The sequence below is a fragment of the Oncorhynchus mykiss genome, chromosome 12 (assembly GCF_057628025.1).
Source record: "Oncorhynchus mykiss isolate SJ-2025 chromosome 12, ASM5762802v1, whole genome shotgun sequence".
Lineage (NCBI taxonomy): Eukaryota > Metazoa > Chordata > Actinopteri > Salmoniformes > Salmonidae > Oncorhynchus > Oncorhynchus mykiss.
In genome coordinates, this window is record NC_143033.1 from 71712236 (window position 1) to 71727725 (window position 15490).

General features: G+C 42.3%; 1 protein-coding gene across 1 annotated transcript; it reads right to left on the reverse strand.

The window, feature by feature from the left end:
• Nucleotides 1-352: 352 nt before the first annotated feature.
• LOC110538124 (NEDD8-conjugating enzyme Ubc12) lies at nucleotides 353-9701 on the reverse strand. Its single transcript, XM_021624729.3, has 6 exons — nucleotides 8925-9701; nucleotides 7525-7619; nucleotides 7190-7228; nucleotides 3167-3270; nucleotides 2975-3038; nucleotides 353-1313 (listed from the first exon to the last, which is right to left on the reverse strand). Exons 1-6 carry the CDS (start codon nucleotides 9037-9039, stop codon nucleotides 1173-1175), a joined length of 558 nt encoding a protein of 185 aa, XP_021480404.1. The 5' UTR covers nucleotides 9040-9701; the 3' UTR covers nucleotides 353-1172.
• Nucleotides 9702-15490: the final 5789 nt, after the last annotated feature.

Consider the following 15490-nt stretch of genomic DNA (forward strand, 5'->3'; position numbering starts at 1 on the left):
AGACATCAAATTCAACAGTAGGGGCTACCAATTGCATCTTTGTTCAGCTGATCCTGTCACTGAATCCTAGCCACTAAAGTGAGAACGCATGGTTCATTTCAAAAATCTAAATCACCACTGGCAGCCGTGAGATGATTACATAACCAAATCACTAACAGAGCCTTGACTGGTTAAATGGGCCTGTGAGTAAACTGTATCACTGTTTTATGGCCTCAACATTCCAGAAAAATAACCATTCACTACCTTGGTTTTGAGCACAGCCGAAGTGAAAAGGTACAATTAAATGTTATTGGTTGTATAACTCATGTTTCAAACCCTAAACCAAGGTTCGAGTTTGGTTACAAAATACACCTTTATTGAATTATAATGAGTTCATATTTTATTTAACATAATTCATATTGCAGTCATTGTGAACAGCTGGGATTTCAATATACACAATAGAATTGTAACATTGTAAGCCCCCACCCCCCACCCTCCCTGCCCAATGAAATCTAACGCCCACCCCACCCAGAAAACCATAACAAAACTAAAAAGATCTCCCAATACCACAACAGCCCTGCCTGCATTACTGATCCTGTCAATCTATGTCTGCGTCTGTCCTGTCAGTCAGTCCTCTGCCAGTGTGTCTATGGCCTGTATTATGCATCTGGGTTGGTATGTGTACCTGTCTGAAACACGTGTGCGCATGTGATAGCATGTGTCAGTAGGCATGTTGAGGCGTGTGTGCGTGCGCATATAAGTTTTGCCACCAAGCATGTGTGCGATCCGTCAGGTTCAGAGCTCTAGTAATCAAGAGGCGCTCGCATAGCGTTCAAAACATACTTTTGTAAAAGGGAGCAAGAGGTGTCTAAGTGCATATCTCGTCTGTGTGTTTTTGTCCTTGTCCACGAGTGGGAGGATCAGTTGGCATGTCTATCAAAATAACAACTGTGGGCATCAGCGTAGTGGCATTGACCGATTCTCTGAGCGACATTCACTGACCATCCAAACCTGTCATCTTTACCTTCGGACCCCCTCCCTTCCCCCGAGTGACCCCCCCCATACTTTCCCCTCCCGGCCCCATGGACCCACTCCCTCCCCGACCACTCAAGTCTGTGTGTCAGTCAGTGTCTCAGCGTGTGTAAACGGTAATGCATCTTGGGAAAAAAAAGAAAAGCGACATGGGCTAGGAGCTATTTGAGACACCGCTCAAAATACGTGGCGCCCACATAACCCCCCCGCAGCGACCGCTGGACATTCTGCTCAAAGAGCCGTCGGTTCGTCTGCAGGACCTCCGCCGCCTCTTTGTTCAAAGGGTCCTCTGGATTTGGCTCCTGAGGAGGAGTAGAAGGGCGTGGTTATTTGCCAGGTGTTCCTACCTGCTCCAACCAGTTGACCAATCTTTCAGAATCTGAAAGTCATAGCCAAGTCATAGGGTATTCAGACCCCTTTACTTTTTCTACAATTTGTTACATTATAGCCTTGTTCAAAAGTGGATTAAATAGTTTGTTCCCCTCATCAATCTACACACAATACCTCAATGACAACCAAAACATTTTTTTGAATTTTTTGTTCATTTACAACAACAAAAAACATTTACTTAAGTATTCTGACCATTTACTCAGTACTTTGTTGATGCACCTTTGGCAGCGATTACAGCCTTGAGTCTTCTTGGGTATGACGCTACAAGCTTGGCACATCTGTATTTGAGGAGTTTCTCCCATTCTTCTCAGCAGATCCTCTCAAGCTCTGTCAGGTTGGATGTGGGAGTGTCGCTGCATAGCTATTTTCATGTCTCCAGGGATGTTTGATCTGGTTCAAGTCCGGACTCTGGCTGGGCCACTCAAGGATATTCAGAGACTTGTCCCGAAGCCACTCCTGCATTGTCTTGGCTGTGTGCTAAGGGTCGTTGTCCTGTTGGAAGCTGAACCTTTGCCCCAGTCTGAGGTCCTGAGAGCTCTGGAGCAGGTTTTCATCAAGGATTTCTCTGTACTTTGCTCAGTTCATCTTTCCCTTGATCCTGACTAGTCTCCCAGTCCCTGAAAAATATTTCCACAGCATGATGCTGCCACCACCATGCTTCACCATAGGGATGGTCCCAGATTTCCTCCAGACGTGACTATTGGCATTCAGGCCAAAGACGTCAATCTAGTTTCTCATGGTCAGAGTCTTTAGGTGCCTTATTGCAAACTTCAAGCGGGCTGTCATGTGCCTTTGACTGAGGAGTGGCTTCAGTCTAGCCACTCTACCATAAAGGCATGATTGGTAGAGTGCTGCAGAGATGGCTGTCCTTCTGGAAGGTTCTCCCATCTCCACAGAGGAACTCTGGAGCTTTGTCAGAGTTGCCATCTGGTTCTTGGTCACCTCCCTGACTAAGGTCCTTCTCCCCCGATTGCTCAGTTTGGCCGGGCGGCCAGCTCTAGGAAGAGTATTGGTGGTTCCAAACTTCCATTTAATGCTGCAGGAAGTTTTAGGTATCCTTCCCCAGATCTGTGCCTCGACACAACCCTGTCTCTGAGTTCTACGGACAATTCCGTCGACCTCATGGCTTGGTTTTTGCTCTGACATGCACAGATGTGTGCACCTTCACAAATCATGTTTACAACAGGTGGACTCCAAGTTGCAGAAACATCTCAAGGATGATCAATGGAAACAGGATGCACCTGAACTCCATTTCGAGTCTCATAGGAAAGGGTCTGAATACTTATGTAAATAAGCTATTTATGTTTTTAATATATTTTCTAAAATGTCTAAAAACCTGTTTTCGCTTTGTCACTATGGGGTATTGTGTATAGATTGATGAGGGGAAAAAAGATTGAATACATTTTTAGAATAAGGCTGTAACATAACATAATGTGGAAGAAGTCAAGGAATCTGAATACTTTCCGAATGCACTATACATCCAGCTACATTCCTGATTCTAAGCATGGTGAACAAGGAAGAGTAATCAAACTATGCTAGGCAAAATTGGAAATAGGATAATCCTTGTACTCACTAGAAATAGATACTGTAGTCCATATATGATGGAGTTCACTGTCAACACAGGCTTCCAGTCCTCTCTGTAAGAGAAAAAGAGATGTTAAAAGACACTGCTCGATATAATAGTAAAAATGTAGAATTCTGTACTCATTCTGAATTATCAAAACGAGACAACGAAAACAAAGTGACCACCGTGCAAGTGGTGTACCTCAAGATATTTAGGCAGACATTGCCCTCCAGGTCAATGTTCGGGTGGTACACCAGTGTCTCACACTTGACCTTCGGGGGGTCATGAGGGTAGCCCTGTCCTACCTGGAAAACAGAGCAGTCACAAGAAGTCAAAGGAAGATATTCTCTAACCTTATTCACTTTCTTTTGACTAACAACTGAGTTATTAACAACATGCTTACCATCAAGAGTCTTAAAAGACATGATCGGGAACTTTGGCGACCACAAAGTATTTTTTAAAACCTCACACTTTGGGCTGAATATGTCAATGTGTAGCTCATACATGCATAATCTATGATCTGAATGACTGTTTTACCTCAATTAGCCATGAAATCCCTAGTTTGAAAGTAACTGTTTTTCTGGAAGCTGTATTCCGCCATTTTCCCTACATTTTCCACCAAGTGAGCCAGCCCCTAGCAATTTGAGTTCCAGCCAATGAACTTCAGCCCTCGCCACTCGAGTGAGAGCTAGCAAGATGCACACACAGTTGAACCAGAGAGAGAGAGAGAGAGAGCAATGACGTGGTGCACATATCTTCACTTACACTGAGTGTACAAAACATTAAGGACACCTGCTCTTTCCATAGAAGTACCAGGTGACTCCAGGTAAAAGCTATGATCCCTTAATGATGTCACTTGTTAAATCCACTTCAAAAATCAATGTAGATGAAGGAGAGGAGACAGCTAAAATAAGTGTTTTTTAAAGTCTAGAGACAATTGAGACATGGATTGTGTGTGTGCCATTCAGAGGTTGAATGGGCAAGACAAAAGACTTAGTGCCTTCCGGAAGTATTCATACCTGACTTACTGCATATTTTGTTGTGTTACAGCCTGAATATAGAAGAGTACTTTTTCCCCCCTCATCCATCTACGCCATAATGACAATGTAAAAACATGTTATTTCATTTTCAACACATTTGCAAAAATGTCTATCTAATTTACACAAGTATTCACACCCCTGAGTCAGTACATGTTAGAATCACCTTTGGCAGCGATTACAGCTGTGAGTCCTGGGAAAGTCTCTAAGAGCTTTGCACACCTGGTCTGTACAATATTTACCCATTAGTTATTTTCTAAATTCTTCAAGCGCTGTCAAAACTTGTCATTGCTAGACAACCATTTTCAAGTCTTGCCATAGATTTACAAGTAGATTTAAGTCAAAACTGTAATTCGGCCACTCAGGAACATTCACGGTCTTCTTGGTAAAGCAACTCCAGTGTATATTTGGCCTTGTGTTTTAGGTTATTTTCCTGCTGTAAGGTGAAATCATCTCCCAGTGTCTGTTGGAAAGCAGACAACCAGATATTTCTCTAGGATTTTGCCTGTGCTTATTCCTTTCTTTTTTTATCCTGAAAAACTCCCCAGTCCTTAACGATTACAAGCATACCAAAAACATGATGCAGCCACCACTATGCTTGAAAATATGAAGAGTGGTAACTCAGTAATGTGTTGTATTGAATTTGGACCAAACATAACACTTTTCAGGACAAAAAGTGAATTGCGTTGCCACATTTTTAAAAGTATTACTTTAGTGCCATGATGCAAACTGGATGCATGTTTTGGAATATTTTTTTAAATTATGTCCAGACTTCCTTCTTTACACTGTTAATTACGTTAGTATTGTGGAGTAACTACAATGTTGTTGATCCATCCACAATTTTCTAATCACAGCCATTAAACTCAGTAACTGTTTTAAAGTCACCATTGGACTCATCTTGAAATCCCTGAGTGGTTTCCTTCCTCTCCGGCAACTGAGTTAGTAAGGACGCCTGTATCGGTGTAATGACTGGGTGTATTGATACACTGTACAGAATAATTAATAACTTCACCATGCTCAAAGGCATATTCAATGTCTGCAATTGTTTTGTTTTTTTACCCATTTACCAATAGGTGCACTTCATGCAAGGCATTGGAAAACATCCCTGGTCTTTGAGGTTGAATCTGTGTTTGAAATGCACTGCTCGACTGAGTGACCGTACAGATAATTGTATGTGTGGGGTACAGAGATGAGTTAGTCATTCAAAAAGCATATTAAAACACTATTATTGCACAGTCAGTCCATACAACTTATGTTTATTTTTACTAGTGAACATATTTAGGCTTGCCATAAGAAAGGGGTTGAATACTTATTGACTCAAGCCATTTCAGCTTTCCATTTTTAACTCATTTGCAATCATTTTGAAAAACATAATTCCATTTTGACATTATGGTGCATTGTGTGTAGGCAAGTGACAAAACAAATCTCAATTCAATCCATTTAAAATTCTATAACAACTAAATGTGGAAAAAGTCAAGGGATGTGAATAGTTTCTTAAGGCACTGTAAAGTGCATTTGAACGGGGTGCCAGGCTTGTGTCAAGAACTGCAACGCTGCTGGGTTTTTCCACGCTCAACAGTTTCCTGTGTGTATCAAGAATGGTCCACCACCCAAAAAACATCCAGACAATTTCACACAATTGTGGGAAGCATTGGAGTAAACATGGGCCAGCATCCTTGTGAAATGCATTCAACACCTTGTAGAGTCCATGTCCTGACAAATTGAGGCTTGGTGGGGCGGGGTGGGTTCAACTCAATATTAGAAAGGTACTCTTAATTAGAGTATGTGACATAGCACACAGTTTTCAGAGGCCACTTTTGGCTCGTGAGCTTTACTTTCAGAGCTACTGGTTAAAAAGTCCAGGAGAATCTCTGTAAGACATTTAGAATCAGAAAAACCAAAAAGAGAACAGCTTTAATGTAAAAACATGCAGCAGCACAACTTTTGTTAAAGGTCCAGTGCAGCCATTTTTATCTCAATATAAAATTATTTCTGGGTAACAAATAAATACCTTACTGTGATTGTTTTCAATTAAAATGGTAAACAAGAAGCCAAAACAGCTTCTTAGCAAATAACAGTTTCTCAAGCAAGAATTTTGCTCGGACTGTCTGGGAGTGGTCTGAGTGGAGAGGGGAAAACACCACCCCGTTCATGAAAATGGTTCGCTCCTACAGACAGTGGCCGTGGCCTGCTATATAAAGCAGGCACACAGGCATTCTGATACTGTTTGATTGAGTATTAGAATGGGCAAAATGAGTGACCTAAGTGACTGAGTGTGGTATGATTGTAAGCGCCAGGAGTGCCGGTTCCAGTACCTCAGAAACGGAAGGCCTTTCACGCATGATAGTGTCTAGGGTTTACTGAGAATGGTGCGACAAACAAAAAACATCCAGTCAGCGGCAGTCCGGTGGGTGAAAACCACTCGTTGATGAGAGAGGTCAAAGGAGAATGGCAAGAAACATGCAAGCTAACAGCCGGGCCACAAATTAAGCAGTACAGAGGTTTGCAGAACGGCATCTTGGAACGCACAACTCGTCGGTCCTTGTCACGGATGGGCTACTGCAGCAGACGACCACACTGGGTTCCACTCCTATCAGCTATAAACAACAAGAAGTGCCTCCAGTTTTCACGTGATCACCATCACCGGACAATTGAGGAGTGGAAAAATATGACCTGGTCCGACAAATCCAGGTTCCTGTTGATTCATACTGATGGCAGAGTCAGGATTTGGCGTAAACTGCATGAGTCCTCATCCTGCCTGGTGTCAACAGTACAGGCTGGTGGTGTAGTGGTGTGGGAACTGTTTTCCTGGCACACAATTAGGTCCCTTGATACCAATTGAGTAACATTTCAACACCACACCTTATAGAATCCATACCCCGCAGAATCCAGGCTGTTCTGGAGGCAAAGGGAGGTCCGACCCAATAGTAGGTGGGTCTACCTAATAAACTGGCCACTGAGTGTATATAAAACACAGGGAAATCACATTTCTGACTGCACTGGGCCTTTAACCATTCAATACTGACATTAAAAATGTCAAATACCAAATTGTGACCCTAAAAATACCTAAAACAATAGCTATCAAGCAGGTGTAATTGGCATTAACAACAGTTTAGTGTGAAAGTAAAGAAGGATGTAGTGACTCATGTCGTCCCGATGTCTGTCCACCCACATTAAGCCCCCTTACCTTAAAGCTGAAGACAAACTTTCCCCCTTTGTAAAAGCCCTAAAAAGAGAGAAAATAACCTGAGAATGTGTTTACATACAGGTTTCTATGAATGCTGTTCATAGACTGTTTGGTGGGTTGGCATGAGATAATGTCAATGTACAGTGCTAAATAATACATTGTGTACCAAGTATTTATCCTTGGATATTAGTTGATAGGCCACTATGTTAGCATTACAAACCATTCATTAGTTGCAACTGTACAAGTTTGAGTACAATAGTTAAATGTTTAATAAACACATATGACATATTCTCTCTGACAAGTAGCTACAGCTTGTTTCAGGAAAGAGTGAAGACCTCGTCTGGTGAGATGATGAGTTTGAAGTTGAGCAGATCATCTTGGTCGGGGAAGACGATCTCGCACGTCTTTGGGAGGTTCAGCTCATTGATGTCTGCAATGTCAAAATTAATGTGTCAATAAATAGACAGCCTTCATCCACTATGAAATGGAGATTAGCTTAGTCTTTCAAAATCATGGGCTTCAGTCAAACTGGTTATCTTATATGGGGTCCATGGTGTTACAAGGATCATGAACCAAACAAGTGAGCCATTTGAAAAAAATCGCCACACTCATCACAGGGGTGGTTTGAATTTCATTATCCAAGTATCTGGGAAAATATTTGTTGATATGGTTGTGGGGGGCCTTTCAAAACATGACGCATATGTCTTTAAACAGCATTTCCTCTTTTTGGATAGCTGGAAATGTCACGTTCTCTTTTGAATCAATGTTATTAGCTAAAGACCTGGCTTAACAATCCTGTAACTACTTTAAAAGGCTGAGGTTATATATTTCTTGCCATCCAACTCCCAGTCAGTCTTTCACTGTTCCAAATGTCATGTGTTCTGTCATGAAAGGTATGAAACGTTTCAATGTCTCACATGTATCTTTTGTATTGACAACATTAACTAGCCTATCTACATGTGTACACAGTTACTTTGAGACATACAGTGGACTGCAGCACATTGGTCAAAAACTGTTTGTAACCAAAGATAAGTGTGGCAAACATCCTGGCTAGTGATAGCTGTACTGACTTGCAAGTAGCTAACTAGCATAGTACAAGTTGCTGACTAATGAAAAGCAAAGGTTACTTTTATGTTACTCAATAACATCAATAGTGATATCCACAATAGTTTAAGACACGTTTGTAATATTCTGTTGAATAATGAACTATACCCACGTTTTTGAGCTAGTTAGCATCAGACAGAAGTAGCAAGCTAACTAACTTTATCGGCTTAATGGGTGTAGCTACTGGTAGCTTGTGTTCTCTTTTGCACAAACTGCTTAAGTGACACATCTAAATTGAAACACTGATAACGTGGCTAGTTACTGAACAAATAACGTTATACAGTTATTTGTTCAGCTAGCTAACGTTATCTAAGTCACTGAACTACCAGGGCAAATTTACTAACAAGGGTGCTAACTAACAAGAAATGTTGTAAATATGAGTTGATTCCCTGGCTTCACCATCTTCTGGCTGCGACGTTTGAGTTTTGTTTTCATAATAGCTAGCTAGCTAACGTTAGCCAGATGGCTAGCTAGCTAATTAGTCAACTAGCTAGTTCAGCCTCCTATGGCAATACATACCCGTTTTTGTCGTTTCTCATTTATTAAACACGTGGACAGACACGTTAATTAAACAAACATGTTCGTGGTTTAAAAGTAGACCATCTGCTTTTAAAGAAGCCAGTTAGCCTACCTTTCTGTATTCGAAGCTGGGCCGCGCTTGCTTTTTTACCCCCGGCTCCTGTTCTGTTTCCTCCAGCAGATTCCTCGTCTTTCTTCTGCTGCTTCAGAGAAAAGAGCTTAATCATCTTCAATTAGTTTATTGAAGATCTATATTTCAGTTCCTTCAATTAGAAACAGCTCTTTGTCTTAAATTTATGGAGAGTTATGACTCAATATAACACCGTAATGTTGTTGGAGCCGGTGCGTCTCAGCTACAATATCGGAAGACTAGCTGATAGCCTAGCTCGGTAGCACTGGTGCGTGAGACAGTAACGTTAGGATGCCAAGGTAGCGAGTGTGAAAGAAAGGGGAGTTCTGAAAGAACAGTGGCGGTACACAAACTGGACCAGTTTGTTTCTGTTGATAAGAAATCATTGGATATTGCCTAGTTGGGCTACTCATATTCATAAGCTTTATTTAACTTACACTCACGTTGGAGGGTTAGAGAGTGCACATGTTCATGTTTTATGGTTGAGGAACAGCACCCTGAAGTATCAAAGGATAAATCAAAACAGAAACTATTTCATTCAGATGTACAATGTTAAATCCGTGTTGTACATAGCTTAAACAAAATAATAATGCAGGATACACATAGCTATGTATTTACAGCACCACACTGGACAGTATTTTGTCTCTTAGACAAGAACAATATGCTTAGAAAATAAGTTAGTAATAATTAAATGTGAGAAATATTTTTTTCTATCTCAGTACAGAGTACCACAGTATGAGTCATAATACCCATAAAACCTAGCGGTGAAACAAGAAAATCGTTCCAATAACTTTTACATCATTCATTTTCCACATAGGGGATTTTAGAAACACTTAAAACAAGGGCTGTGTTTTGTGTAGGCTTACCCTGGAGTGACATTTTGATAACTGTAATTCACTCTAGGACAAGGAGACTTATTAATATATTCACCTGTATTTACCTGCCAAAAAATGGAATGCTAATTAGCTGATAATGTGACTATCATAAAGAACTACAAATGCCATGATGATCTGGACGAGACTGCCAAATCAAAGCAAAAGTAATAATCTCTGGATTAACTATCTGATGTTAGCTACATTTAGTAATGAATAAATTGGTTACATTTCTTTAAGTCGACAATTTTGTGAACTGTTTTGTGCAAGTTTTAAGTTGACACAATACCTCTTACCAAAGGTGTCAGCTAGAAATGATGTGCAGTAGCATGCAGGGATTTGTAGTCTTGCATGATGTGTACGTTGATATTAATGAGCTTTTTTTTTATCTGAGTAATTGAGCTGAAAATATTGTTAAGTCGACCTGGCCCGGGTATCCTGGAAGGATATTGACCTCATCCCGTCAGTTGAGGATGCCTGGTCGTTCTTTAAAGGTCATTTCCTCACCATCTTAAATAAGCATGCCCCTTTCAAAAAATGTAGAACTAAGAACAGATATAGCCCTTGGTTCACTCCAGACTTGACTGCCCTCGACCAGCACAAAAACATCCTGTGGCGGACTGCACTAGCATCGAATAATCCCCGCGATATGCAACTTTTCAGGGAAGTCAGGAACCAATACACATAGTCAGTCAGGAAAGCAAAGGCTATATTTTTCAAACAGAAATTTGCATCCTGTAGCTCTAACTCCAAAAAGTTTTGGGACACTGTAAAGTCCATGGAGAATAAGAGCACCTCCTCCCAGCTGCCCACTGCTCTGAGGCTAGGTAACACTGTCACCACTGATAAATCCACGATAATCGAGAATTTCAATAAGCATTTCTCTACGGCTGGCCATGCTTTCCTCCTGGCTACCCCAACCCCGGCCAACAGCGCCGCACCCCCCGCAGCTACTCGCCCAAGCCTCCCCAGCTTCTCCATCACCCAAATCCAGATAGCAAATGTTCTGAAAGCGCTGCAAAACCTGGACCTGTACAAATCAGCTGGGCTAGACAATCTGGACCCTCTCTTTTTCTAAAACTATCCGCAACCCCTATTACCAGTCTGTTCAACCTCTCTTTCGTATCATCCGAGATCCCTAAAGATTGGAAAGCTGCTGCGGTCGTCCCCCTCTTCTAAGGGGGTGACACTCTAGACCCAAATTGTTATAGACCTACAGTGGGGCAAAAAAGTATTTAGTCTGCCACCAATTGTGCAAGTTCCCCCACTTAAAAAGATGAGAGAGGCCTGTAATATTCATCATGGGTACACTTCAACCATGACAGACAAAATTTGAAAAAAAATCCAGAACATCACATTGTAGGATTTTTAATTAATTTATTTGCAAATTATGGTGGAAAATAAGTATTTGGTCAATAACAACAGTTTCTCAATACTTTGTTATATACCTTTTGTTGGCAATGACAGAGGTCAAATGTTTTCTATAAGTCTTCACAAGGTTTTCACACACTGTTGCTGGTATTTTGGCCCATTCCTCCATGCAGATCTCCTCTAGAGCAGTGATGTTCTGGGGCTGTTGCTGGGCAACACGGACTTTCAACTTTTCTATGGGGTTGAGATCTGGAGACTGGCTAGGCCATTCCAGGACCTTGAAATGCTTCTTACGAAGCCACTCCTTCGTTGCCCGGGCAGTGTGTTTGGGATCATTGTCATGCTGAAAGACCCAGCCACGTTTCATCTTCAATGCCCTTGCTGATGGAAGGAGGTTTTCACTCAAAATCTCACAATACATGGCCCCATTCATTCTTTCCTTTACACGGATCAGTCGTCCTGGTCCCTTTGCAGAAAAACAGCCCCAAAGCATTATGTTTCCACCCCCATGCTTCACAGTAGGTATGGTGTTCTTTGGATGCAACTCAGCATTCTTTGTCCTCCAAACACAACGAGTTGAGTTTTAACCAAAAAGTTATATTTTGTTTTCATCTGACCATATGACATTCTCCCAATCTTCTTCTGGATCATCCAAATGCTCTCTAGCAAACTTCAGACGGGCCTGGACATGTACTGGCTTAAGCAGGGGGACACGTCTGGCACTGCAGGATTTGAGTCCCTGGCAGCGTAGTGTGTTACTGATGGTAGGCTTTGTTACTTTGGTCCCAGCTCTCTGCAGGTCATTCACTAGGTCCCCCCGTATGGTTCCGGGATTTTTATTCACCGTTCTTGTGATCATTTTGACTCCACGGGGTGAGATCTTGCGTGGAGCCCCAGATCGAGGGAGATCATCAGTGGTCTTGTATGTCTTCCATTTCCTAATAATTGCTCCCACAGTTGATTTCTTCAAACCAAGCTGCTTACCTATTGCAGATTCAGTCTTCCCAGCCTGGTGCAGGTCTACAATTTTGTTTCTGGTGTCCTTTGACAGCTCTTTGGTCTTGGCTATAGTGGAGTTTGGAATGTGTCTGTTTGAGGTTGTGGACAGGTGTCTTTTGTACTGATAAGTTCAAACAGGTGCCATTAATACAGGTAACGAGTGGAGGACAGAGGAGCCTCTTAAAGAAGAATCAAATCAAATCAAATGTATTTAAATAGCCCTTCGTCCATCAGCTGATATCTCAAAGTGCTGTACAGAAACCCAGCCTAAACCCCAAACAGCAAGCAATGCAGGTGTAGAAGCATGGTGGCTAGGAAAAACTCCCTAGAAAGGCCAAAACCTAGGAAGAAACCTAGAGAGGAGCCAGGCTATGTGGGGTGGCCAGTCCTCTTCTGGCTGTGCCGGGTGGAGATTATAACAGAACATGGCCAAGATGTTCAAATGTTCATAAATGACCAGCATGGTCGAATAATAATATTCACAGACAGAACAGTTGAAACTGGAGCAGCAGCACAGCCACGTGGACTGGGGACAGCAAGGAGTCATCATGCCCGGTAGTCCTGAGGAGGGCTCAGGTCCTCCGAGAGAGAGAAAGAAAGAGAGAATTAGAGAGAGCATACTTAAATTCACACAGGACACCAGATAGGACAGGAGAAGTAATCCAGATATAACAAAGTGACCCTAGCCCCCCGACACAAACTACTGCAGCATAAATACTGGAGGCTGAGACATGAGGGGTCAGGAGACACTGTGGCCCCATCCGATGACACCCCCGGACAGGGCCAAACAGGAAGGATATAACCCCACCCACTTTGTCAAAGCACAGCCCCACACCACACCACTAGAATAAGTTGTTACAGGTCTGTGAGAGCCAGAAATCTTGCTTGTTTGTAGGTGACCAAATACTTATTTTCCAGCATAATTTGCAAATAAATTCATTAAAAATCCTACAATGTGATTTTCAGGATTGTTTTTCTAATTTTGTCAGTCATATTTGAAGTGTACCTATGATGAAAATTACAGGCCTCTCATCTTTTTAAGTGGGAGAACTTGCACAATTGGTGGCTGACTAAATACTTTTTTGCCCCACTGTATATCCATCCTGGCCTGCCTTTCTAAAGTCTTCAAAAGCCAAGTTAATAAACAGATCACTGACCATTTCGAATCCCACCGTACCTTCTCCGCTGTCACGGGTGCACCTCAGCCACCCTCATGGTACTAAACGATATCATAACCGCCATCAATAAAACACAGTACTGTGCAGCCGTCTTCATCGACCTGGCCAAGGCTTTCGACTCTGTCAATCACTGCATTCTTATCAGCAGACTCAAGAGCCTTGGTTTCTCAAATGACTGCCTCGCCTGGTTCACCAACTACTTCTCAGACAGAGTTCAGTGTGTCAAATCGGAGGGCCTGTTGTCCAGACCTCTGGCAGTCTCTTTGGGGGTACCACAGGGTTCAATTCTCAGGCCGACTCTTTTCTCTGTATATATCAACGATGTCGCTCTTGCTGCGGGTGATTCCCTGATCCACCTCTACGCAGACGACGCCATTCTGTATACATCTGGCCCTTCTTTGGACACTGTGTTAACAAACCTCCAAACGAGCTTCAATGCCATACAACACTCCTTCCGTGGCCTCCAACTGCTCTTAAACGCTAGTGAAACCAAATGCATGCTTTTCAACCGTTCGCTGCCCGCAACCCGCCCGCCCGACTAGCATCACTACTCTGGACGGTTCTGACTTAGAATATGTGGACAACTACAAATACCTAGGTGTCTGGCTAGACTGTAAACTCTCCTTCCAGGCTCATATTAAACATCTCCAATCCAAAATTAAATCTAGAATCGGCTTCCTATTTCTCAACAAAGCCTCCTTCACTCACACCGCCAAACATACCCTCGTAAAACTGACTCTCCTATCGATCCTCGACTTCGGCGATGTCATTTACAAAATAGCTTCCAATACTCTACTCAGCAAACTGGATGCAGTCTATCACAGTGCCATCCGTTTTGTCACCAAAGCCCCATATACCACCCATCACTGCGACCTGTATGCTCTAGTCAGCTGGCCCTCGCTGCATATTCGTCACCAGACCCACTAGCTCCAGGTCATCTATAAGTCTATGCTAGGTAAAGCTCCGCCTTATCTCAGCTTACCGGTCAGGATAACAACACCCACCCGTGTTCAGCAGGTATATCTCAGGTATACCAGGTATACCAGGTATACCAGCAGGTATATCTCACTGGTGATCCCCAAAGCCAACACCAACTTTGGCCGCCTTACCTTCCAGTTCTCTGCTGCCAATGACTGGAACGTATTGCATAAATTGCTGAAGCTGGAAACTCACTAACTTTAAAAATCAGCTATCTGAGCAGCTAACCGATCGCTGCAGCTGTACATAGCCAATCTGTAAATAGCCCACCCAATCTACCTACCTCATCCCCATATTGTTTTTATTTACTTTTCTGCTCTCTTGCACACCAGTATTTCTACTTGCAGATCGCCATTTGCTCATCTATCACTCCAGTGTAAATTTGCTAAATTGTAATTACCTCGCTACTATTGCCTATTTATTGCCTTACCTCCTCACGCCATTTGCACACACTGTATATAGATTATTTTTTTTTCTATTGTGTTATTGACTGTACTCTTGTTTATTCCATGTGTAACTTTGTTGTTGTTTGTGTCACACTGCTTTGCTTTATCTTGGTCACAGTTGAAAATGAGAACTTGTTCTCAACTAGCTTACCTGGTTAAATAAAGGTGGGAAAAAAATAAGTCATCTTGTCCGAGAGTTTTACATGCTTATCAAAACGTCATGCAAGGGTAAGCCTACATGAAACACAGCCCTTATTAAGTGTTTATAAAATTCCCTGTGGAAAAACAGTTGGAACCATTTCCGTGACTGCTAGGTTTTATGGGTATTATGACACCTCCACTGTGGGGCTCTAACTTTGTCATCCTACAAGAAACATGGTATAGAGGAGACAGACCCACTGGTTGCCCTCTAAGTTACAGAGAGCTGGTAGTACCATCCACCAAACATCCAGGTGTGAAACAGGAAAGGGACTCCGGGGGTACGCTAATTTCTTATAGAGCTGACCTAACCCACGCTTAAATGAGTCAAAACAGGAACATTTTGCATCTGGCTAGAAATTAATAAGGAAATGATCTCAACAGAGAAAAATGTCCTCATGTGTGCTACCTATATCACCCCAATAGAATCCCCATACTTTAACAATGACAGCTTTTCCATCCTAAGGTGGAGATCAGCCATTTCCAGACCCAGAGACATGTTCTAG